Raw genomic sequence first — 25,566 nt, 5'->3', positions numbered from 1 at the left:
ACACACCCCGCCCTCGGTTCGGGTTTACTCATAGCTCACACTAGACACCCTGATTTAAAGGGTGAATGCCACGGCTGTACCCCTAAACGTAACGGGGAACACAACACTCCCTCCTATCAGCCTGGAACGGGGGCCAGGATTACCGGAGAAACCCAAGAATGGCTTTTTACTCCAGTCCATGTTCCACATTTGGGACGGTTCTGGGTTTACCTCAGCGCAGTTCTCCAGCTAACTCTGTAATCCAGTTCATGTATAGATAGACCACAGTAAAAGGTCCCATGTAAGAACACAAGCACAGTCCCCAGCTGTCATTCAGGCGCTCACCAAACTTAAACTCCAGTCCTGGAGGACAGCAGTGTCTGCAGGTTTAACTCCAGTCCTGGAGGGGGCGCTGTGACTGCAGGTTTTTATGGTTTCCTTTCAGTCAGCAACCATTTTACGCTTTGGAAAAATTGCGTGCACATTTTGGCCAAATCTCAATGACTTACTATGTAAGCTTCAGCACTTAAATCACTGATCTTCATTCTTAGTCCTGGGGGGGCTGCAGGTTTTTGTTTTTGCTTAATATAAGAAACCATTTCAGACCCAGAAAACCAGGTGAGGTGGGTTAACTTGGTGATCGACTGCTTTAATGGATTAATTGGATTAAAGTGTAGAGTTACAGCAGAAACCAGCAGACCCTGCGGCCCCCCAGCACCAGGGCTGGGGACCGAAGCAGACCCTGCGGCCCCCCAGGACCAGGAATGAAGACCAGTGACTTGAGCGCTGCAACACAGGGAAAATCCGCATCCACCGCGCCCCTCCTGGACCAGGGTCCTACAGCTCTGCTCTTGACGAGGTGAGATTAGCTCAGCTAGTTCTGAGGGCGGTCCGTGAGCCAGTTCGGTGTTCTGACTTATCGTCTCATGACCCCCCCCCCCCCCCTTGCCCTGCCCTGCTCCGCCCCGCCCCGCCCCGTCCCATCCTGTCCTTCCCCTTGAGCTCCTCCCAAAAGGCATGGCCCTCCTATACTGCCGAACCGAGCCACCAGTGGCGGTGTGAGCCGGGCAGCCGCAAGGCTACGGTGTCCCACCTGTGCCAAAAAACATGGGGAATAACTTCAGCCCCATAGGAACGAACCAGGAGCCACCCTGCAGATTATGGACTTCATGCTTACTTTTTAGCAATATTCAAATATTCTACTTTCATAACGACGGTAGACTTTGTTCTGGAACATGGTCAGGGCTGAGCAGGTTTGTCTTTCTCGCGTCCGACCAGGTCCGTTGAACAGGCAGGTTCCGGTTTGCTCTGGTTCTGCTCTTGGCTTCAGTGGCACATTCAGAATGTGCTCGTCTGGAGTTCCTTGAGTCCGTCACTGAGGAAACGCACCTTTGTGCGTTCGATTCCTAAGGGAACGTCCATGCGTGGGTCCGTCCAGGAACTCGGCGGGATTGAATAACAGTGCCCCCCCATGTGGCTGAAATAATGAACTGCAGGCCCAGCTGCTCCACAGAGCAGGAGCCTGCTCGTAGCTCCGCCCCTGCTGGCCTGCGGGGGGCGCTACGCCGTGCCGCTCTTCAGGTGCTGCGTCTGCAGCAGCTTCACGTGGAACTCGTAGATCTTCAGGGCGGGGCCCAGCTTGATTGACAGCCCAGTAAGAACATCGTTCCGGGTCATCAGTAGTAGGGATTTTCCATCGATTTCCTGCAGGAAACAGTCCTCTCATCACGTAAATAACATCACTAATGAAAACACAGCTCTCTCATCACGTAAATAACACCACTAATGAAAACACAGCTCTCTCATCACCTAAATAACATCACTAATGAAAACACAGCTCTCTCATCACCTAAATAACATCACTAATGAAAACACAGCTCTCTCATCACGTAAATAACATCACTAATGAAAACACAGCTCTCTCATCACGTAAATAACATCACCTAATAAATTGAAAGTTTATATAATAACTAATTGATCATTGTAAAAGTACTTAATTATTACTGTCACATTGATCATTGGTATGTAATAAATCTACCATTGTATATGCATGTAATAACCTTTATTGATGTCTATATAGTTATTGTTATGTACTTTTTCCAATACAGGAAACAAAGTGCTTCACAATAGGTGATACAAAACACAGAAACAAATAAAAATAATAAAATAAAAATTTAAAAATAAATAAATAAAAATAAAATAAAAAATCACCCAATAAATGCTTTATTAATTGTTTATTAATTGATTGTCATTAGAATAGTCCCAGTGTGAAGCCAGTGAGAGACATCTGGATTCAGGTACTTGGCTGATGCTCTTACAGCGACTTCACCGACTAAATCCACGAGTGTTTACTGCATTACTTCAGTGTACAGCGACTGTGCCTATGCTCGGAAACAAACCTGCAACCTCTGTGATACAAGCCCAGTTCCCTAACCGCTGCACAATAGGGCAGCATGTCGGAGTTGCGACGTGCAGGTGTAGCTGTGCAGGTGTAAGTCTGCAGGTGCAGGTATAGGTGTCGGTGAGTAGATGTGCAGGTGTAGGTGTTGGTGAGTAGATGTACAGGTGTAGGCGTAAGTCTGCAGGTGTAGGTGAGTAGATGTGCAGGTGTAGATGAGTAGATGTGTAGGTGTTGGTGAGTAGATGTGCAGGAGTAGATGTGCAGGTGTAGGTGTAGGTGAGTAGATGTGCAGGTGTAGGTGAGTAGATATGCAGGTGTAGGTGAGTAGATGTTCAGGTGTAGGTTGTGCAGGTGTAGGTGAGTAGATGTGCAGGTGTAGGTGAGTAGATGTGCAGGTGTAGGTGAGTAGATGTGCAGGTGTAGGTTGTGCAGGTGTAGGTGAGTAGATGTGCAGGTGTAGGTTGTGCAGGTGTAGGTGAGTAGATGTTCAGGTGTAGGTTGTGCAGGTGTAGGTGAGTAGATGTGCAGGTGTAGGTTGTGCAGGTGTAGGTGAGTTGATGTGCAGGTGTAGGTGTGGGGTTACCTGGTCCTGGAAGGCGGAGGCCTGCTCCTGAAAGCCAGCGGCTCTGAAATACTCCACCACATCCGCCACTGCCCAGTGGGCGGGGTCAGGAGGCTGGCCATTCTCCACCGCTGGGAGCGGCACAGGCACGAGGCCAGCCAAGTACAGATGGAAAAGGCATCATCAAATCATCCATTACCATTATTAGATATATTTAATATGGTAAAAGTTGTACATAAATGCAGTCATTATACTTATTAATGATTATTATTATATGATTATTGTCATGGGTTATTATAGCTTATTTGATTATTGTTAGGTTATAAATGTGTTTATTATTATTATATGCTGTTAGAATATTATTATGATGATTATCATGATTATTGGCATGCTTATTAATATGCTTATTATTATGATTATTGTTGTGGTTATTAATGTGTGTTTGTTATATATTTATTATATGAGATTATCATGATGATGCTTATTAATCTGTTTATTAATATGTTTGTTATTAGGGTATTATTGTGATTATTATTATGATTGTTGTGGTTATGAGTATGCTTGTATGATGATGATTATGATGATGATTATGATTATTGTCATGTTATTAATATGCTTATTATTATGATTATTATTGTGGTTATTAATATGCTTATTGTTATGATGGTTATTATTGTGGTTATGACTATGCTTATGATGATGATGATTATTATGATGTTATGGAGTTATGCAGTTTAATATGCTTTATCAGTTTCATTGGTCTCATAAACTAGGAGAGAAAGGTGAGAGGGTTAGCATATGCTAGATGATGATGAATTATAGAATTATGTCCGAAACAAGAGTCGTTGAACACTCACCTTCCTCCCCTTCTCTCTCCCCTCCTCTCCTCCACTCCTCCAACTAAAGAAACTAAGAAGTCCCACTCTACGCTCACTCCTCTCTCTCTCTCCATACTAAAAGAAACTACAGAACTGTCCCCACACAAATCCTACCGCTTCACTCTCCCTCCCTCTCCCTCTCCCTCTCCCCCTCTCCCTCTCTCTCTCTCTCCCTCTCCCTCTCTCTCTCTCAGACTAAAGAAACTACAGAACTGTCCCCACACAAATCCTACCGCTTCACTCTCCCTCCCTCTCTCTCTCTCAGACTAAAGAAACTACAGAACTGTCCCCACACAAATCCTACCGCTTCACTCTCCCTCCCTCTCTCTCTCTCTCTCTCCCTCTCTCTCTCTCAGACTAAAGAAACTACAGAACTGTCCCCACACAAATCCTACCGCTTCACTCTCCCTCCCTCTCTCCCCCTCTCTCTCTCTCTCTCTCCTCTCCCTTCCCCCTCCTCTCTCCCTCTCTCAGACTAAAGAAACTACAGAATGTCCACATAAATCTACCGCTCCTTCCCCTCCTCTCTCCCCCCCTCACTTCTCTCCCAGACTAAGAAACTTCAGAACTGTCCGCACCAACCCACCGTCACTTAGGGATGAGAGTGATGAGAGACAGAGATGAGAGATAACAGAGCCTCCCCTTCTCTCCTCCCCCTCTCTTGTCTCCTCCCCTGCTTTCTTTATGCCTGTCTCTCAACCCTCCTCCTCCTCTCTCTTCAGGACAGAAAAGATAATGGCAAAGAAAGATCAACTGAATAAAATTAAGGCGCCATCCTGCACACATTCATTACTTTGACCCAACCACCTACAGCAGATTAGCCTAACCCAGCACTGACTTTAGAGCTTTATAGAGAGCGGATGAGCCTAACCCAGCACTGACTTTAGAGCTTTATAGAGAGCGGATGAGCCTAACCCAGCACTGACTTTAGAGCTTTATAGAGAGCGGATGAGCCTAACCCAGCACTGACTTTAGAGCTTTATAGAGAGTGGATGAGCCTAACCCAGCACTGACTTTAGAGCTTTATAGAGAGCGGATGAGCCTAACCCAGCACTGACTTTAGAGCTTTATAGAGTGGATGGGCCTAACCCAGCACTGACTTTAGAGCTTTATAGAGAGTGGATGGGCCTAACCCAGCAGTGCCTTCAGAGCTCTATACAGAGAGGATGGGCTGCAGAGGGAATGGCTCAATCCGATTATAAAACCTGAAACACATTGAGTTTCTTTTCTTGTTTCGGTCATAATATTGGTCATCTTGGAGTTCAGGGCAACGCAGAACAACTCCCAGGGGAGAGAGGGGACCCCATTATCACTAATAACATCTTTGCTGGGATTTGGCACTTTTCATACTTTTTCACAGAAAGAAAGCTCAGTGTGATTTCACAGTTTCTTTAAATAGGTTTCCACAGTGTCCACGGCCAGTTGCTTAGCAACATAAAGGATCTGTGCCTAGCATAGCATTGCAGTAGTAGAAATCATTGAATGTGAATTTTAAAAAAAATCATATACCACAGTAATGCAGACACCTACACACTGTAATATAGACTGGAACATACATTACACAGCTAGACAGTTCAACACTGTATCACAATAACACGCTACAACATACATTTGCACGTAAAATATAATACGCTCTAATGTAGGCTACACTAGAATTTACTGTAACATACATTCACAAGGTGTAATGGAGAGCAGTGTTAACTGCAGTACTGTCCGATTATCTACACTGTAATAGAATGTCACACTCGTTGTCACTCTGCTTTAAAGACGCTGGAACCTTTGGTCACAGAAGGAGTGGTATTGTGTATTAGGTGTATTATTTTGTATTGTGTATATGGGTATTGTGTCGCCTGTTGAGGTCAGATGAGGTAAATTGTGGTTAAAAAAAAAATCTCCTCGCGTGGCACTCGTGGATACCCACCATGTCCTCGCGGTCCGCTCGAATTTGTCGCGTGGGGGCGTCAGCGTCAGAACGTTCGGGAACGGTGCCGGGACCCTCAGAATCATCGCTCTGTCACCGGCGTCGCCGGTCATTTTGACTGCCCAACGGCCGAACTGAATTCAGCGAACTTGCATCAGACAAAACCAACAGGGCTATACCGCAAAAGGATTCATCTTTCACTTATAAACAATTTAAAAATGTAAAATACAGTGTGCCAACCGAATCGTTCCATCGTGTTTCTAACCAACCAACATCCAGCCATTAGATGAAGTACTTCATCTGAAGTTAAATTCAACATCCAGCATCACAAACGTAAAAGTATGTTCAAGGCAAAACATCCACAAAGCCAAACACAAAATTCATCCAATGGGCTACCAAAAGATTTCGCGTAAAATTAAATTTAACAAGAATACACAGACTTCCCAAATATAAAAAATGTCAAAGTTACTCGTTTTCCATACGTGTCATTGGTAGGCAGGACTCAAAAGACAATGTCCTTGAGTTAAAATATATCAGTAAAAATCTGGAGCCTTGCACTGATGCACGCGCAGTTACCTAACCGTCGGAAATAGGAAAAACACACTTATGTAAAAGCACGATCAACCTACGGCACACTGAGCTCAGACTAACAAGCACCCCACACAACAACCCGCACAGGAACACACCGTTTGACACTGTGCATTTAATAAAGACACTTTTAACATATAAAAAATGACGCTTTACGTAAGGGATGTGTTAATTTCATGTTCAAAACACTTCTTTAAAGCTCCTGGGGTCGAGGGCGAAGGACTTTCATGACACTGACTTCAGTATAGTGTTCACTTCGGAACTGCACGCTAACCTAGGAGCAATGTTATTCAAACGATTTATAAAAATGGTTCTCTGGCAGACTGACCCTTTGATGGTGGAAGATGGTTAAGCGAGAAGTTTACTGCTTTCTTTTATTCAATTTACCATGGAAACTCAATCTGTCAGAATGAGCCAGGAATGGTGGCGAACGACATCAAATAGTAGCCTGCTACTAATGTTGTTATTATATTTATTTTACAGTCTTTGTCGTCTTTAGAAGCGTCTTAAAGTCTTCGTGATGCTCAGGAAAAATGTTCATCAAGATTGTCTCATACCAATAATTCTCACAAAATATTCCAAACGGTTTGCGCTTTTGGCGACTTGTCAAATACGAGGAAAATGCGGAATTAAGACGGAATAAGAAATCGATTAATTCAAATGACAAAATGATAAAAACCACTTAAAATGTAAGTGTATTTCGAATTAGCTGGTATTAAAAAATAAATTAAAATCAGATGACGTTATTAAAAGTGTAGGCTACTCCTAGAATGTCATCTAATCTAGGGGGTTGGTAGGCTAGGCTACTCTACCTTACTATTTAATAAGAATACGGAAAGTTAAAGAAACAAAACTGCGGAAAGCCAAGCTTGCTTAAAAACAAAAACAAAAAACAGCTACTACTTCAAATTGTTGGATATGATTCCTGTGGATTAAATTTTGGGACTCCTTTATAGGAACATAATACTTGCATGGCAAAGCATCTAATTCGCTCATTGTCCAGCGCCTTCATACGTTTTCAATACAACGAGCCCCAGCATGGGGCTTCCATCATTTCGCAACTATCCATATCTAGTATTTGACATTCGCCCAGCTAGCCAGCTAGGTGATTCATGATGGATTAAGCTATAAATTCGACAAATCAAGGACTGACACACATAGATAATTTAACACTGCCTCAAAAAAATAATACGCAAATTGTTGACTTTCATTCTTTGAGCAAATATATATTTAGCGGCAAGCTACTTACCTTATTTTCTGATTAATGCAGCCTGCTTGCTAAATTCTACGAAAAGCTTCCTCTCAGAACTCGCTGCAAACATTCCAACAAAAAGCATTTGTCGCAGCCAATCACACAACGGCTGTTCACTTGCAGTGGGTTATGGACACTGTAGTTCTGTAGATGCAAAGGAATCCTGTTCATGTCAAAACCACAGATAAAAAAGGATAGAAATGTGCTTTAAGGAATTGATTATGAAAAATGTATATCAGTGAAAAGACAGCAAAATACATAAACTAGACTTATGTTCAAAACTGAAAAAAAAATGTATAGAAATTGTTCAACAGAAAAATTTCAGTGAAAAACTAAAAAGCACGTAAGGCTTATGTCCAAAACATGAAAAAAGACAGAATTTAAAAAATGTTCTTTTATAAATCGACTGTATAGGAAATCATGTTAATTCAGCAACCATGGTGTGCTGGGTTAGGGCATGGGTTAATCCTTGATTCCTGATGATCCACAATTTTCACTAGTTGAATTAGGTTGAACCTGATTATTTTTCAACATAAATTTCTTTAAGCACATTTCAATACATTTTCCATATTTTTACACTCAAACAAAATGTTCACCATACATTTCTTCAAACACAGACATTTATTTTACTGTGGTTGTTAAATTAAAATGATTTCCTATATGACTGAATCACAAAAAATAAGACATAAGACTTTACTCATGTATTTTGCCATTTTCCACTGAAACATTTTTCATCCTAAATTTTAATTTTAAGACACATTTAATTAATTTTGTGTAACATGGTTGTAAAATTAAGATTTCCTGTCTATCTGAACGGAAAATATGTTACTGTTTTTAAACCAGGAAATAGCCTATAGTTTTATATTTATCATCAATGTCTTAAAACACATTTCTATTATTATATATCACTGAGGTTGTTAAATTAACTTGATTTCCTTTCCATCGGATAAAAAAATGGTTTTGCTTTTTTTTTTTTCACATTTTGGACATAAGACCATAATCTTATGTAGGTTACTGTTTTCCAATGAAAATTTATTTGTCAATAAATGTCTTAAAATACTGTGCTTGTTAAATTAACATACACGTGAATCAAAAATAACAAATAATTGTTTTGGGCAGAAGCCTATGTTCTCATATATTTAGCCCCTTTCTACTGTAAAACATTTTTCATCATAAATTGTACTTAAACCATACAGTGCATGGCCAAAGATATGTGGCTATTTCAGCCACACCCCCTGCTAAGAGGTGCATAATATCAGGCACACAGCCATGCAATCTCCACAGACAAACATTGGCAGTAGGATGGGTCGTACTGAAGAGCTCAGTGACTTTCAACGTGACAGTCATAGGATGCCACCCTTCGAACCAGTCACTCCATCAGATTTCTGCCCCGCTAGAGCAGCCCCACTAGAGCAGCCCCACTAGAGCAGCCCATAAGCAGCCCCACTAGAGAGCCATGAGCACCCTGCAGCCACTAGGCAGCCACTAGAGCAGCCCATGAGCGCCCCCACTAGAGAGCCCCTAGAGAGCCACTAAGCAGGCGTTCTGGAACATGAGGAGCAACAGCTTAGCACAGGCATTTGCCCATCATTTCACAGGATCAACATTTTCGAATTAATCTTAATGAATATTTAATGAATATTATTTCATCCATATAAACAGAAAGATCACGTGTAAAAGGACCCCTGAGTTGATAAATGGGGTTCTCAGTCCTGCAGCTCCACAGCGCTGAGGACGGAGAGTGCAGGTTTCTGGCGGTTCTGAAGCGGGGTGGGTCTCCCTGTCAGGGTCCGAGTGCACTTCAGAGCACAAGCTGCACGTTGAGCATCGTGTAACGTTACACTGCTCTTTCCATATTTACCTGCTCTGCAGATCTTCATGGGGCCAAACCACACTGCCACATGCACTGCTAATATAACGGCATCCTAATGAAATCTGCTAAAATATGGATCAAATGTGCGCACGGATAATCTAGGCGAAATTAACATTTTTGTGCACATGACAGCAAGACAGGGAACAGAGACCACTTGAAATTCTGAATTGTAAAAATCAGTGTTAAATATGTCAAATATGGTACAATCATCAGAACTTAGATGCAGAAGAACATGTGTTGTACGCAATTCCAGCCCCCCCCCCCCCAATCTAAATGAAAAACAAAAGACCAACATTTTCATACAAAGGGTTTTCTCTTCATTTATTAATGTGACGTATATATATAATTTTTATTACATAAAATCTGCTACAGCAAAGTATTTTATACTTCCCTTGCACACACAGGTAAATACGGAGGAGCACAGCGTCTCGTCAGTGTCAGCCTTCTAATGACTTTGTGCAAAATATCCAACAAACTAAAGACATGAAGAACTGATGACCCAGCCCACGGTTGGGATGTCAGAGGCTACAGGAGAGGAGGACTATAAAATCAATCACATCCATAGACAGCCTTGTCAGGGATCACCAGTACCATGGATATAAACTGATCCCAGAGCAGTCAGTACCATGGATATACACTGATCCCAGAGCAGTCCGTACCATGGATATACACTGTTTGCAGAGCAGCCAGTACCATGGATATAAACGGTTTGCCAAGCAGACAGTACCATGGATATAACCTGACCCCATAATGGTCAGTACCACAGATATAAACTGATCCCAGAGCAGCCGGTACCACAGATATAAATTGACCGCAGAGCAATCAGTTCCATGGATATAAACAGATCCCAGAATGGTCAGTACCATAGATGTAAACTGACCCAAGAGCAGTTCGTGCCTTGGCGATGTTCTGACACCAGTGCTGTCAATCTTTTAACCAAAATGTTAATGTCCCTGGGTTTCAAATCTTTCAGAGGAAGCAACAGCTATGCATTTTACCATTTAAAAATACTTTATAGACAGCATCTCTCTAATATGTGTATAAATAATAAAAACAAAAATGACGATCTTACGAAATAAGTTGAAAAGTGAATAACAGTAACAGACAGTCAGATTTTTGGAGATTTGGTTACAGAGGGTGTGTGAATGACACATCCCCGATGTCACGTTCACACACATACACAGACGGACACACACTCGCTGACATGCACATACATACATTCACACAACACGCAGACACACGTGTGGATGCACGCGCACGTGCACGTGAGCGCACACACACACGCGTGCACACACACCTGCAGACTGCAGCTACATTCGGGCATAAAAATATCAAATAAAGCAGGAGAGAAAGGAGTAATAAATGTTGGCTGAATATTGAAATGTGGCGGCTTTTTCTCAGAACTCAGCTTCAGCCTCTGAACCCCTATAGGAACTCAGCTTCAGCACTGAACCCCTAAAAGAACTCAGCTTCAGCACTGAACCCCTAAAGGAACTCAGCTTCAGCACTGAACCCCTAAAGGAACTCAGCTTCAGCACTGAACCCCCTAAAAGAACTCAGCTTCAGCACTGAACCCCTAAAGGAACTCAGCTTCAGCACTGACCCCCCTAAAAGAACTCAGCTTCAGCACTGAACCCCTAAAAGAACTCAGCTTCAGCACTGAACCCCTAAAGGAACTCAGCTTCAGCACTGACCCCCCTAAAAGAACTCAGCTTCAGCACTGAACCCCTAAAGGAACTCAGCTTCAGCCCCAGAACCCCTAAAGGAACTCAGCTTCCGCCCTGAACTCCTAAAGGAACTCTGCTTCAGCACTGAACCCCTAAAGGAACTCAGCTTCAGCCCCAGAACCCCTAAAGGAACTCTGTTTCAGCACTGAACCCCTAAAGGAACTCAGCTTCAGCACTGAACCCCTAAAGGAACTCAGCTTCTGCCCTGAACTCCTAAAGGAACTCTGCTTCAGTACTGAACTCCTAATGGAGAAGGAGATGAGGCTTCAGGTTCATCACCTTTTCCCAAAGCTAGCCTTCTTGCCCCAGTTAGGACCTGTTCTACTGACAACAAACCGCAAAGCAACCAGGTTCTCTACACTGCTTCGATTCCGCACGAACAGAGGTGAAGCGAAGAACACTTTTTTTTTTTTTTGCAGAATCCAGACGTTTCTTTTTTTGGTGGTGCCCCAGTAATGTTCTTCACATGACTGCGTTCTCACAGAGTGTTCATACGTGACTGAAAAGGTTCTGACTGAGGGGAGAAGAGAAGAAAAGCTGATGTAGGGATGCAGATTATGCACACCCACCACAGGTGGGGTTGAGCAGCAACACTCAGTCCTACAGGTATACAGGGAGGAGAAATGTGGAGGGAGTGGGGCTTAAAAACCCCCCCCAGGGGTCATCTTGCTTGGGGGGCTGGGCAGGCTCTTTGACAGAGAAAGATATGCACAAGCAACAAACTTCTACTTTTGAGAGATGCAAAAAAAAAAAAAAAAAAAAAAAAAAAGAAAAAAGTTGCCAATATTTCGATCTGGGCCAAGAGAAGGTGAAAAGAATTTATGTTGTAACAGACAAAAAAACCTCTGAGCTCTGAGTAACTAGAAGCTGACACCTCTCTCTCTCTCCTTCTCTCTCTTGTCCAGATTTTGCGGCTCTGGGACACCCCCGCTATGTGGCACTCACTCACATGGGGGGGCAGAGGGGCAAGGGGCTGTTCATATGGACAGTAGGAAGGGGGTGGGGAGTAAAATACAATAAAATGTGGAGACAGCAGGAGGGGTGGAGTTAGAAGTTTGTAATGTGGTGGAGCAGGGATGGAGCTGGAACAGGAGGGGAGTGGGGCTGGAGTAGGGGGAGTAATGTAATGGGGGAGTAATGTGTGAGTAATGTAACAAGGGAGTAATGTAATGGGGAGTAATGTAATAGGGGAGTAAGGTAATGGGGAGTAATGTAATAGGGGAGTAAGGTAATGGGAGAGTAATGTAATGGGGAGTAATGTAGCTGAGTGAGTGAGTGCTGCAGCAGAGCCAGAGGCTGCCCGTCTCTCGACCCGTACCCAGGGCCCAGGGGAATGAGGGGTCAGGGGTCAAGGGTCAGGGGTCGCTGCTAGAATATGAGGCTCTGGGCTTCCCCACGCTCTGCTGGATGTGCCCCGTCCCTGGCCTGCAGTCACCTGACTCTCCTCACACGCTAAAACTCAGAGAACTCCTTGGCGCACTTTTCTGTCACGGACACCCGGATGTCCTCCTCCTCGTAGTCGTCAAAGTTGCTGGTGTCCCCCGGGCCTCTGCATTTAGGGATGAACGGGGCCTCCACCTGACAACGGACAGACAGACGCGCACGCACACACACACACGCACATACATACGTGCACGCACGCACACACACACACACACATACGTGCATGCACGCACATACACACACACACACACACACACATACGCGCACGCACGCACACACACACATACGTGCACGCACGCACACACACGCGCACGCACACACATACGCGCACACACGCACACATACGCGCACACACACACACACACACACGCATGCACACACATCAAAAGAACACGTTTTATTTCCATCACAACTAAGGTGAAACATGGCACACATGGTAGAAAACTGGTCATTTCTCCCCCTTCAGAACGTTTCACCCAGAAAGCCCACGTGCAGCTGTCAGCTTACAAACTAAACAACTAAACTAAACCCACTTTAATGTTCTCCATCAGCCTAACAGTAACTACCGGGAGAGAAATCTATGAACTTCAGTAATACAAATAATAATATTAATAATAATATAAACACTTTTATTGCAGCCCTTTTTAACAGAGAAACAGAGAGACAGGGACAGGCGTGCGCGCTCTTGCCTTCCTCTCGTAGATGGCGATCCAGTCGGTGGTGGCGAACCACTTGTGGTTTTTGATGTCGTTGACGGCGTTTTTCAGGTTGCCGTAGCGCTTGGTCAGGTCCACCTGCAGAAGGTTCCGCAGCAAGTCCTTCAGGTCCGAGCTGAAGTGGGACGGGAAGCGCACCTGCGGAGGGGAGCGTATCAAAACAACGCGCTTTAATCAACGCACCAAAACACTGCGCTTTTATCAACACACCAAAACACTGCGCTTTTATCAACACACCAAAACACTGCGCTTTTATCAACACACCAAAACGCGCTTTTATCAACTCACCAAAACAACGCCCTTTTCTCAACGCACCAAAACAACACACTTTTTGGGCCTAACCCTAACCCAGGCACTAAGGCATTACTGCAGCGCAGGCTTCAGCAGTCCCACCCTCCTGCTGTAAAGGAGCCCTGTGTAATCTGTCACACACATTAACCAGTGAATACCTTCATTCTCATTCCATACCTTCCCAGACACTATTTTCTCATAGATCTGGATGGGCTGGTCAGCGAAGAATGGGGGGTACCCCGCTGCCATTTCGTATATTAGCACCCCCAGGGCCCACCAATCCACCGCTTTGTTGTAGCCCTGGAAAAACAAAACAAACAACCACATTAAAATACACAAATATACAGCTGACATGAACATGCTCCACCCCCACAACAGGCAAGCTCCACCCCATACATACAAGCCCCGCCCCCACCAAACACACAAGCTCCACCCATACATACAAGCCCCGCCCCTACCAAACACACAAGCTCCACCCATACATACAAGCCCCACCCACACCAAACACACAAGCTCCACCCATACATACAAGCCCCACCCACACCAAACACGCATGCTCCATCCCCACAATAGGCAAGCTCCACCCCATACATACAAGCCCCGCCCCTACCAAACACACAAGCTCCACCCCATACATACAAGCCCCACCCACACCAAACACGCATGCTCCATCCCCACAATAGGCAAGCTCCACCCCATACATACAAGCCCCGCCCCCACCAAACACACAAGCCCCACCCCATACACAGAGGCCCGCCCCCACCAAACACACAAGCTCCACCCCATACACAGCGGCCCCGCCCCTGCCACTGGCCTTGCTCAGGATGATCTCCGGGGCCAGGTATTCTGGGGTTCCGCACAGCGTCCAGGTCCGGCCTTTTACCCGCTTGGCAAAGCCGAAATCTGTCACCTGAATCAAGGAAGAAATCAGCAAAACACAGATAAATGAACAAAGAGAGAGATATAGTGTGTGTGAGTTTGTGTGTGTGTGAGGAGAGAGTGTGTGTGCGTGTGTGTGTCTGTGTGTGAAGGGAGTGTATGTGTGTGTGTGTGTGTGTGTGAAAGTGTGTGTGTGTCTGTGTCTGTGTGTGAGAGAGTGTGTGTGTGTGTTTGTGTGTTTGTGAGGGAGAGAGTGTGTGTGTGTGTCTGTGTGTGTGTGGGAGAGAGAGAGTAAGAGAGGCTGCACACCTGGATGTAGCCGTGCTGTGTGTGTGTGATGATTAAAAGGTTCTCACCTGGTTAGCTCTGTAGATCGGTGAGAGAATGCACACCTGAATGTAGCCTGTGATCGTTAAAATCGAGCATCAGGTTCCTGTAGAACAGTCGAGAGAACCAATGTACTCTGCAGTCAGGAACATGTTGCTGCTGTTCGAAAACGACATGAGTTCGCTTGTAAGTCAGAGAGACAGAACCAATGTTAGCTATGCTAGTTCAGACAGAACCAATGTTAGCTCTGCTAGTTCAGACAGAACCAATGTTAGCTCTGCTAGTTCAGACAGAACCAATGTTAGCTATGCTAGTTCACACAGGAACAAACTAAGCTATGCTAGTTCAGACAGGAACAAACTAAGCTACGCTAGTTCAGACAGGAACAAACTAAGCTATGCTAGTTCAGACAGAACCAACATTAGCAATGCTAACCCTGTTCAGACAGAAACGTTAGCAATGCTAACTCTGTTCAGACAGAAACGTTAGCAATGCTAACCCTGTCCAGACAGAAACGTTAGCTATGCTGACCCTGTCCAGAGAGAAACGTTAGCAATGCAAACCTGGGCAAAGAAAGCAATAAAATGTTGTTATTTTTTATTTTTATTTAACCTTTATTTACCCAGGGTAGGTTCACTGAGCACGGATGCTCTTTTGCAGAAACGCCCTGCTTCACACTCATACACATTCACACCTGGGAGCTGCCCAGTACAACCACCATCCTCTACTGTTGGCCACTGAGCAGCTCCACTGGAGGGAGAGAACATTTTTTTAGCCAATTAAATCAGGGGTGGCAAGTTTTTGCGAGAGCCAGATCTGGGATTTTAGCCAGGACACCAGGGAACCCCCTACTCTTTGCGAATAGTGTCATGGGATCTTTAATGATCACAGTGAGTCAGGACCTCGGTTTAACGTCTCATCCGAAAGACGGCATCTCCGACAGCACAGTGTCCCCGTCACTGCACTGGGGCATTGGGGTTTATTTAACCAGAGGGAAGATTGCCCCCTGCTGGCCCACCAACACCACTTCCAGCACTACCTCAGTATTCCCTGGTGGTCTCCCATCCAACTACTAACCAAGCCCACACCTGCTTAGCTTCAGCCAGTCGGCAGGAGCAGAGTGTGTGGTGGTACGGCTGCTGGCATATAAAATGTTAGTTATGCTAATACTCTCCACAGAAAGACAGCCTTACCTGTGTTACCCCTGTGCTGAGACAGTATTTCCTGTGCTAACCCTGTGCACAGACAGCATTGCCTGTGCTAATCCTGTGCTGAGACAGTGTTTCAAGTGCTAATCCTGTGTACAGACAGTATTACCTGTGCTATCCCTGTGCGGAGACAGTGTTTTCAGTGCTAATCCTGTGCACAGACAGTATTACCTGTGCTAACCCTGTGCTGAGACAGTGTTTTCTGTGCTAATCCTGTGCTGAGATAGTGTTTCCTGTGCTATCCCTGTGCACACAAAAAACAGGAAGTCACAGAATGTAGAGTATGGTATTAATCAATTCATCTTTGGATTTTAAACAAAATATGATCTATATATCTTTCTGTACAGCTGCATTAGAGGGTATTTATATCTTTCCACATAAATGACTATGCTGCTGATGATAAAGGATGATAAAATGTCCCTTTACTTCAGGAGTTCATTAATAGCTACTGCACACACTGTGATGCAGGTAATATACGACACTGTGGATTTCATCACTGAATACACCCCAAAAAACCTCCATTTAACCCCCAGACCTTAAACCCTCCATTTAACCCCCAGACCTTAAACCCTCCATTTAACCCCCAGACCTTAAACCCCCCATTTAACCCCCAGACCTTAAACGCTTCATTTAACCCCCAGACCCCAACTCACCTGAACCTTCCAATCCGTCGGAGGTGTGAGAACATTTCCCCCCCTGGAACATACTCCATCACCATGTATAAATTAGAGTTGTCCTGGAAACGAACACAAAAAAAGGTTTAGAATAAGACCAAGAGAGATTCACCTTACAGGCAGAGATACGGGCAGACACAGGTAGAGGTAAAGAGGTATTTACCTTAAAGGCGTACTCCAATCTGACGAGGAAGGGGAAGGAAACAGCTTGCAGTATTCTTTTTTCGTTTAGTGTGTGTTCTATCTGTTTCAGCTTCACCACCTTAACACAGAGAGAGTGGAGTCAGCACACAAACACACACACGCACGCACAAACACACAGATACACACACGCATTCACCCACACACACAAACACACAGATACACACACACATGCACGCACGCATGCACGCACGCACTAACCATACACACACACACACGCACATGCATGCATGCACGCACACACACACACTCACACGCACTTACCATACACACACACCGCCCGTGCGCACACACAGACACACACACACGCACACATGTACTCACGCGCACACACACTCACGCGCGCACACACACACACACATACACACAGAGACACAGACATTCACACACTCACATGCATGCACACACACGCGCTTACACAGACACACACGCACATGCACACACACACACACACACACACACCTTCTGCTTGTCCAGGATCTTCATGGCGTAGTACTGCTCTGTTCCCTTGTGTCTGACCAGCATGACTCGGCCAAACGACCCTGTGCCTAAAGTCTTCAGCCGCTCAAAGTCATCTAGACCTGTGGAGCACTGACAGAGGGAGGCACAGACATGGTCAGTTCTGCACTGGAGCACTGACAGAGGGAGGCACAGACATTGTCAGTTCTGCACAGGATCACTGACAGAGGGAGGCACAGACATGGTCAGTTCTGCACTGGATCACTGACAGAGGGAGGCACAGACATGGTCAGTTCTGCACTGGAGCACTGACAGAGGGAGGCACAGACATGGTCAGTCCTGCACTGGAGCACTGACAGAGGGAGGCACAGACATGGTCAGTTCTGCACTGGATCACAGACAGAGGGAGGCACAGACATGGTCAGTTCTGCACTGGACCACTGACAGAGGGAGGCACAGATATGGTCAGTTCTGCACTGGATCACTGACAGAGGGAGGCACAGACATGGTCAGTTCTGCACTGGATCACTGACAGAGGGAGGCACAGACATGGTCAGGTCTGCACTGGAGCAGTTATGGGGGCACAGACATGGTCAGTTCTACACTGGAGCAGTTATGGGGGCACAGACATGGTCAGTTCTGCACTGGAGCAGTTATGGAGTGCAGTTATGGTGCAGACGGTCAGTTCTGCATCTGAAACTGAAAATTACCCAAAGAAAGCAGCACCTGTACACAGGTATAGGGATGGAAATAATATTAAACTCACCTGTGGCGGACATTCCCATTTTCTTAAGAAGTCCTCTTTGGCTTTGGCTAAAAACTCCTTCACTGCAAGGCAAGGGGAGGACAGTCACAACACAGGCCTGTCTGAGTCCACATTAGACACAATAAAACCAAAGCAAACACACTAAATCAAACCAAACCAAGTCTTACAAAGTACACAACAGAACATAACAATGCAGGCACTACACACCGTGATGCCAAGAGCACTGCAGATCACACAGACCCGACAGGAATAAGGGGTTTGGATAGAAGAGCCAATCGAGATTAAGGGATGGAACCAATGGGCCAATCAGGAACAAGTGACTGAACCAATGTGCCAATCAGAAATAACGGACTGAACCAATGGGCCAATCAGGAATAAGAGACTGAACCAATGGGCCAAATCAGGATTAAGCTGGCAGGCTGTGACTGCACATGCAGCCGTTGTGCATCACTTTCAGAAGGGTCAGAAAGCCCAGTCAGAAAAAGAACAAAGGAAGTTAAAACACTTCAGGCTCATACTGCACTACAGAACACACAGGATAGTGCAGCTGTCCTGCACCACAGATCTTTACACAGTGCGCAAAGATCTTTATTTCGCTCTCACATTTAACCAGCACAGCAAATGTGCAATGCATTCAAACATTCAGTACACTCGAGCACTGTGCACTGGAGTACTGTGCACTGTACACTCGAGCACTGTGCACTGAAGCACTGTGCACTGAAGCACTGATTGTTTAAAAAAACATCTGAGAACTGAACCAGGAGGCGGACAGATAGCTAGACGGGTCAAAGACGCTGGAGGACAGGCAGAGCGAGCATACCAAAGGTCTCTACACATCACCCAAGGGTCCACACGGATGGGATGAGAGAGAGAGAGACACAGAGAGAGAAAGAGAAAAAGACAGCTTTTTTACAAAGAGCACATCCAAAATACAGACAGTGGATCAGATGCAATGAAAAATATAATGGGGGGTGGGGGGGGCACAGGACACACGGGGAGAACAGTGCAGGGACATTTCAGCGGGACTGAAGCAACATCACTTCCTGCTTGAACCGTAAAAGTGTTTCCATCACAAAAGAACTGCTTTAGTACGACAGTCTCTCTTTCAGTAAAGGGCCTTGTAGGCTACACATAACCCACCTTTTTCTACAGGATTCCCACTCAACTCACACAATTTCCATGACTTTTCAACACCATTTTAATAAATGCAGCCATTTCTTTAAGACGTGTGATTCTGTACCAGCATTGTGAGGTCCATGTTTTTCACGGGGACACACACATCTCTCTCCCATGAGCAGACGGTGAAACTGTAAACGTGTAAAACCAGCAGCGTGCAACAGGTCACCCGCCCACAAAGGGTTAACGCCATAACACATTCAAATCTGCTCACAGTGTAAAACATTCAAATATGTTCAGTGTAAAACATTCAAATATGTTCAGTGTAAAACATTCAAATATGCTCAGTGTAAAACATTCAAATCTGCTCAGTGTAAAACATTCAAATCTGCTCAGTGTAAAACATTCAAATCTGCTCAGTGTAAAACATTCAAATCTGCTCACAGTGTAAAACATTCAAATCTGCTCACGGTGTAACACATTCAAATCTGTTCACAGTGCAACGAACAAACTCCTGCCTTTAGGATCTTCATCCTTCATTCTCTAATCTTAGCTGTGCCCATGACCCCTGACCTTTGACCCAGAGCGTCGGTGAGAAAGCTGCAGGTGGATCCCATTAACCCGGGACACTCAGCCCACCTGTCCCCTTTCCTCCGGGGCAGAGAGACTAAGAGGAGAGGAACTATCCACAGTGGAGTCTCCTCTGCAGTCAGCAATAATAAAATGAGACATTTATTTATTAGGCTTATTTAAACAGAAATGACCAGCAAGCTCAATCCAGCTTTAGAAGTTAACACACTCAAAATACGCATACATGCACACACACACACTCAGTTCCAGAACTTTCAGCACACACACACACAGTCCCAGAACTTACCATACGCATGCACACACACACACACACACACACACACATTCTGTAAAATGCCACTGAGACATCGATAGGACAGCTCTCACTGCCAATCTGAAACCGGATCATTTGAATCATTTGAATCATTTGATATGGGAAGCAAAACAACTTCACCTACAGCTACACCACACACGTTGCTAAGCAACCTACGCAGTATGTTTTAACAAGTGCAGCCTGTTCGATTACACACAAATTAATAATTATGATCAAAAACAGGCCCTGGGAAGCGGCTTTATGTTTTCACCTCAAAATCAGAGACTAATTCAAAGCTCAGAAACGACGTGCTGCTAATTAACCGTGTGCTCAAGCTCTACAGCTGCGCAGCCATACCCAGACAAACCCAGCTGCGCAGCCATACCCAGACAAACCCAGCTGCGCAGCCATACCCAGACAAACCCAGCTGCGCAGCCATACCCAGACAAACCCAGCTGAGCAGCCATACCCAGACAAACCCAGCTGAGCAGCCATACCCAGACAAACCCAGCTGCGCAGCCATACCCAGACAAACCCAGCTGCGCAGCCATACCCAGACAAACCCAGCCAAACCCAGCTGCGCAGCCATACCCAGACAAACCCAGCTGAGCAGCCATACCCAGACAAACCCAGCTGAGCAGCCATACCCAGACAAACCCAGCCAAACCCAGCTGAGCAGCCATACCCAGACAAACCCAGCCAAACCCAGCTGCGCAGCCATACCCAGACAAACCCAGCTGTGCAGCCATACCCAGACAAACCCAGCCAAACCCAGCTGAGCAGCCATACCCAGACAAACCCAGCCAAACCCAGCTGCGCAGCCATACCCAGACAAACCCAGCTGCGCAGCCATACCCAGACAAACCCAGGCTGAAGCAGGGTTCTGGGCTCCTGATTGGACAGCGGCTCAGAACCAGGAACTGGAGATGCAGTGTGTGTGTGTGCGTGGGGCTGCAGTGTGTGTGTGTGGGGTAGCAGTGTGTGTGCGTGTGTGAGGCTGCAGTGTGTGTGTTTGGGGCTGCAGTGTGTGTGTGTGTGGGGCCGCAATGTGTGTGTGTGTGTGTGTGTGTGTGGGGCTACAGCGTGTGTGGGGCTGCAGGTTGTGTGTGGGGCTACAGAGTGAGGATGAGGATGGCTCTGGTGTGTGGGGTTTGGGGCAGATGTGAAGACTCAGGTGAGCGAACGCTAATATTCCTGCACAAATCTATCCAGGGCAGTGTATCAGCTTAGAACGGCTTAAACAGCCAAGCTTAGACCCCACTGCTCATACACACAGAGTACAGTCTGTGAGCGCTAACACAGACTCACACACACCACACGCATGTATACATACATGCATACACACACAAACACACACACCACACACACAGATGTATGTACACAGACATACGCTAACACAGTTCAGACTCTAAAGAGCACAAGCAGTCAGACACAGTGTCCCACCACCAGCACTTTATCATAAGAAAACTGTGCATTACCAACGACATCTGCCCAGTCCCTCCAAAAATACACTGAGACAAAAGGAAAGAAAGCTCAATACGGCATGAAAGAGGACAGGCTACACATACACACACATGCGCGCACACACACACACACACGCGCACGCACACATGCGCGCACACACACACATATACACACATGCGCGCACACACACACAAGCAGACATACACACACACGCGCGCACACACACGCACACACACACAAGCACACACTCACACACGCACACACGCACGCACGCACACACACAAACACATGCACACACACACAAGCGCACACTCACACACACATACACACAGGCACACACACACACACATGCACGCACACACACACCTTTCCATACATGAGTTATTGGCGCAGGACAAAGTGCCACTTAATGTGAGCGAAGGGAAGCCTAAATGTGTGTCTATCCCTAGTGAATGTGGCCGACCACAAACCCACAAAGCAACCCGCAGGGGAACAGCGAGCTTAAACAAACACAAACGTCACCTGGAGGGGACGTTTTCACTGTCTTTATGAACGATTAGGGAGCACTGGGCCCAGAACCATATTAGGGCACAAAGCAGACACAGGCCGCGTAAACACTGCGGGAGATTTGGACAGCCCGTCTGCTCCAACTCTGCACAGTCGCAACTTTAACAAGGAGACTGGACTCCAGCACACAGCTTACAGAGGCCCTGTACTTCTGTACCACAGAGAGGCCCTGTACTTCTGTACCACAGAGAGGCCCTGTACTACTGTACCACAGAGAGGCCCTATACTACAGTACCACAGAGAGGCCTTGTACTACTGTACCACAGAGAGACCTTGTACCACTGTACCACGGAGAGACCCTGTACTACTGTACCACAGAGAGACCCTGTACTACTGTACCACAGAGAGACCCTACACTACAGTACCACAGAGAGGCCCTGTACTACTGTACCACTGTACCACAGGCCTGACCTTTACTTTACCACAGGTGTTTCTTCAGCTTCGTTTTGACAGGAATAGTACTCAATGGCTTAATCTTAATCTCAAGTCTTTGCGCCAGAAAACACCAATATTTGTTAGCGAACGTTAATACCATCCTTAGTCAACAACACATCTTTCCTCGATTAAACCAAGCACTGCGAGACAACATTACAGAGACCTCTCCTAAGGTCTATATGAAACCTCGTGTAGTCATTAGAATAATTTGGATACAACAACATTTATTAGTTTGTCAGCCAATAGCGCCAACTCAGGCAGAAAGCCAACACGACCTGTTTTGCAGGTTTCATCGTAACATAACGGTCTCCAATTCGCAATATATCAACAGCATAACTACTGAGGTTAGCTAGCCAGCTAGTCGCTAGATAGCTTGGAGTGTGCTAGCTGCGCCGTCTCTGGCTAGTGGTACTGCCGTATGCCGTGTCAAAACAACAGGCCTCTGCCGTCGGAGGGATGCTAAATAAATTAAGTCAAAATAGTAACCGAGATCAGAAGAATATTTAAGGACATCACCACGACGGAAAATAATTCATATTTAACAATCTGATACCCTTGGCCGCGACTGGTTTTCGGAAAGATAGCCAACGTTGACGTTTCAGAGAAAATAAATGGTATGTGTTAACTAAGAACTAATACTGGTGACCTATGTCAGCCTGCACCGGGGTTCGCATTAATCATATTCACCCCCAAAACTGCGCACATGTGCAAATTTAAATGTGATAACGCCGAACGGTCACTCCGCAAATTATGTAGATGTATACATAACGTAGCTAGCGCTAGCTAAGATGCAGTTAGCCCGCTAGCGCAAGGCGAGAGGGATAACCTGACCGAGATTTCTAAAATGCCATTTTCTTCAATACAGGACCGCTCCTCTCACGCAAACCTTAATGGTTTTGTTCGCATGCAGGCCATAACGTGCTTTGTGATTGCTCTGATTTAGCGATTTATTACACTTTGCAGAACTGCAGCTAACGTACGCGAGCCAGCAACCTGCACGGTTCACAAAAAAGATTCCCGTAGCTAGTCAGCTAGCTAGCCGACCAGCCCCAGCTGTGTGCAAGAAAGGGAGGGGGTGTTATTAAATGTTTACTCCGGCAGGAATGAATGAGCGTGTGTCCTACCCCGGCCTGCATTTGCTTACACACACACGCCCGCACACACACATCTGGACTGTACGGGTCTGTCCGTGTCCCAAGACACTCACCGCTCTCTAGTTCGTTGCCTTTCTTGGCGGTAGCAGCGTTTCCCATCGTAAGGAAGACACGGTCTGTGTGCTGGAGATGGCGACTGCGCTGGCTGAAAGGGGTTCCCCGTTATATTCCTCGTTTTCGGCCAAACAATTTAAATATCAGTACAGGTATACAGCAATACCAATAGAGATAGAGATCTAGCCGCGTTTCTTCGACCCCTTTCAGAAAGAGACGGGGAGGATCTCGCAGATCTCGCCGTAATGTAGCTAGCGGGTTCCTAGCTAAAACACACTTTCTCCCCTCCGTCTCCACTGTTGACTCTCATCCACCACTGAGCACAAACCGGAAACGACAAACAGGAAGTGACGGTAGGTCAAACGCAAAGAAGCATAGGAACTATCGCGACACCTATCGGTGGGTTAGAACGTCCCGAATGGAGGACCATTTAGCGTTCAGCATCTTTATTAAATGTAAAGGTATTCATGTGTATTAGGTTTCATTATTACCGCACAATTGAACGAATATGTATACTAAAACCAAATTTGACAGGTACGACAGATCTTTGAATCCAACCTAAACTCTCGGTGAAATTCTGAGGAGGGAAAGGGTTGGCATACACACTACATATGACATTCACTGATTGGGAAGACGAGAGGCTCACCAAAACACGAGCTGGTCGTGAAACCAGTTTTTCCTGACGTCAATGGTCAAAGCCCTCAATCTTCGCATATCCTGCCATGCTTGCTTTTTTGGGGTTCAGGCGTGGTTTTTGACTAATTTCTGTGTGAGAGATTGGCAGGTCTGAAAATATTGAGCTGATTATAGTATTTCTTCCCGCAAACGATTCCTTTATGGTTATTTATAAGTACTTTCATGCGTGATTGGCAGCGAACTTTTTACACGGAACATTCACGCCCAGATACAAGTTTCCCGAATTCGCCACCAGAGGTGGATGCTGACCAGCATAGCTTTTGCATGACTTTCGGGCTTCTGATGTGAAAGCTTTGTTTATTAAAATATTACGTGGTTTGACCAATAAATCAAAAGCCCCCAGAGTTCAGATCAGTGTAGTCAGGGTAAGATCAGCAGTGTAGTTAGTGTAAGATCTTTTTCTTCTTTAGAAATTTACATCTACTTGTAGATTATTCCGTGCAATATGTCTAACAATTTACATGGAACACGTATGTAATATATCCAGGCAGCTGCGCATTTAAATGATTGGCAAATTATTTTAAGATGTTTTTTTTTTGACACATCCTGAACTTCCTTTGTGTAACATTGGAGGGCAGTATTTATTCACTTTGTGAAAGGCTCAGTATTTAAAACCCAGTACTTATTTAACCCTGCTAATGTCAGGAATCAGAAGGAGTATTGTGGCCATTCTCATTTTTTTCAGCCCCATACGACAGCATTCCACTAGCAGCAGGAACGTTCATTAAATATTTTGCCATTTCTTCAGCTCATCTCCTGGATGCTTGGCTTCAGCTGCGCTGATGCTGCAATGCTAGTGGGCCACTGTGCATTTACTGGCTGGGTAGAAGCTAACAGAGACTGAAACTAGACCTGGAGTCACCGAGAGAAGAGGAGTCACAGTCAGGAGAAACTCTCTGTGCGGTGTGTGTGTGTGTGTGTGTGTATCAGTGCTGTAAAACCCCTGTGCTGAGGGTGTGTGCGTGTGTGTGTGTGTGTGTGTGTGAGTGCTGTAAAACCCCTGTGCTGAGGGTGTGTGTGTGTGTGTGTGTGTATCAGTGCTGTAAAACCCC

The 25,566-nt window shown here is 45.7% G+C and overlaps 1 protein-coding gene and 1 pseudogene across 1 annotated transcript; both read right to left on the bottom strand.

Moving 5' to 3' along the window:
* Positions 1 to 1,145: 1,145 nt before the first annotated feature.
* Positions 1,146 to 4,321, bottom strand: LOC135257913 (sterile alpha motif domain-containing protein 13-like). Its single transcript, XM_064341129.1, has 3 exons — positions 4,309 to 4,321; positions 2,964 to 3,073; positions 1,146 to 1,683 (listed from the first exon to the last, which is right to left on the bottom strand). The coding sequence occupies exons 1-3, from the start codon at positions 4,319 to 4,321 to the stop codon at positions 1,540 to 1,542; spliced, it is 267 nt and encodes an 88-aa protein (XP_064197199.1). The 3' UTR covers positions 1,146 to 1,539.
* A 5,427-nt stretch (positions 4,322 to 9,748) lies between these two features.
* LOC135258111 (cAMP-dependent protein kinase catalytic subunit beta-like) lies at positions 9,749 to 24,155 on the bottom strand (annotated as a pseudogene).
* Positions 24,156 to 25,566: the final 1,411 nt, after the last annotated feature.

Source organism: Anguilla rostrata, chromosome 6 (genome assembly GCF_018555375.3).
Source record: "Anguilla rostrata isolate EN2019 chromosome 6, ASM1855537v3, whole genome shotgun sequence".
Taxonomy (NCBI): domain Eukaryota; kingdom Metazoa; phylum Chordata; class Actinopteri; order Anguilliformes; family Anguillidae; genus Anguilla; species Anguilla rostrata.
This window is presented reverse-complemented; position numbering and strand designations above follow the sequence as displayed.

Excerpts from the sequence above, each read along its gene's own strand:
- LOC135257913 (XM_064341129.1), bottom strand. Across the intron at positions 1,684-2,963 it reads CCTCCGCCTTCCAGGACCAG|GAAATCGATGGAAAATCCCT; the intron begins GTAACCCCACAC and ends TGTTTCCTGCAG.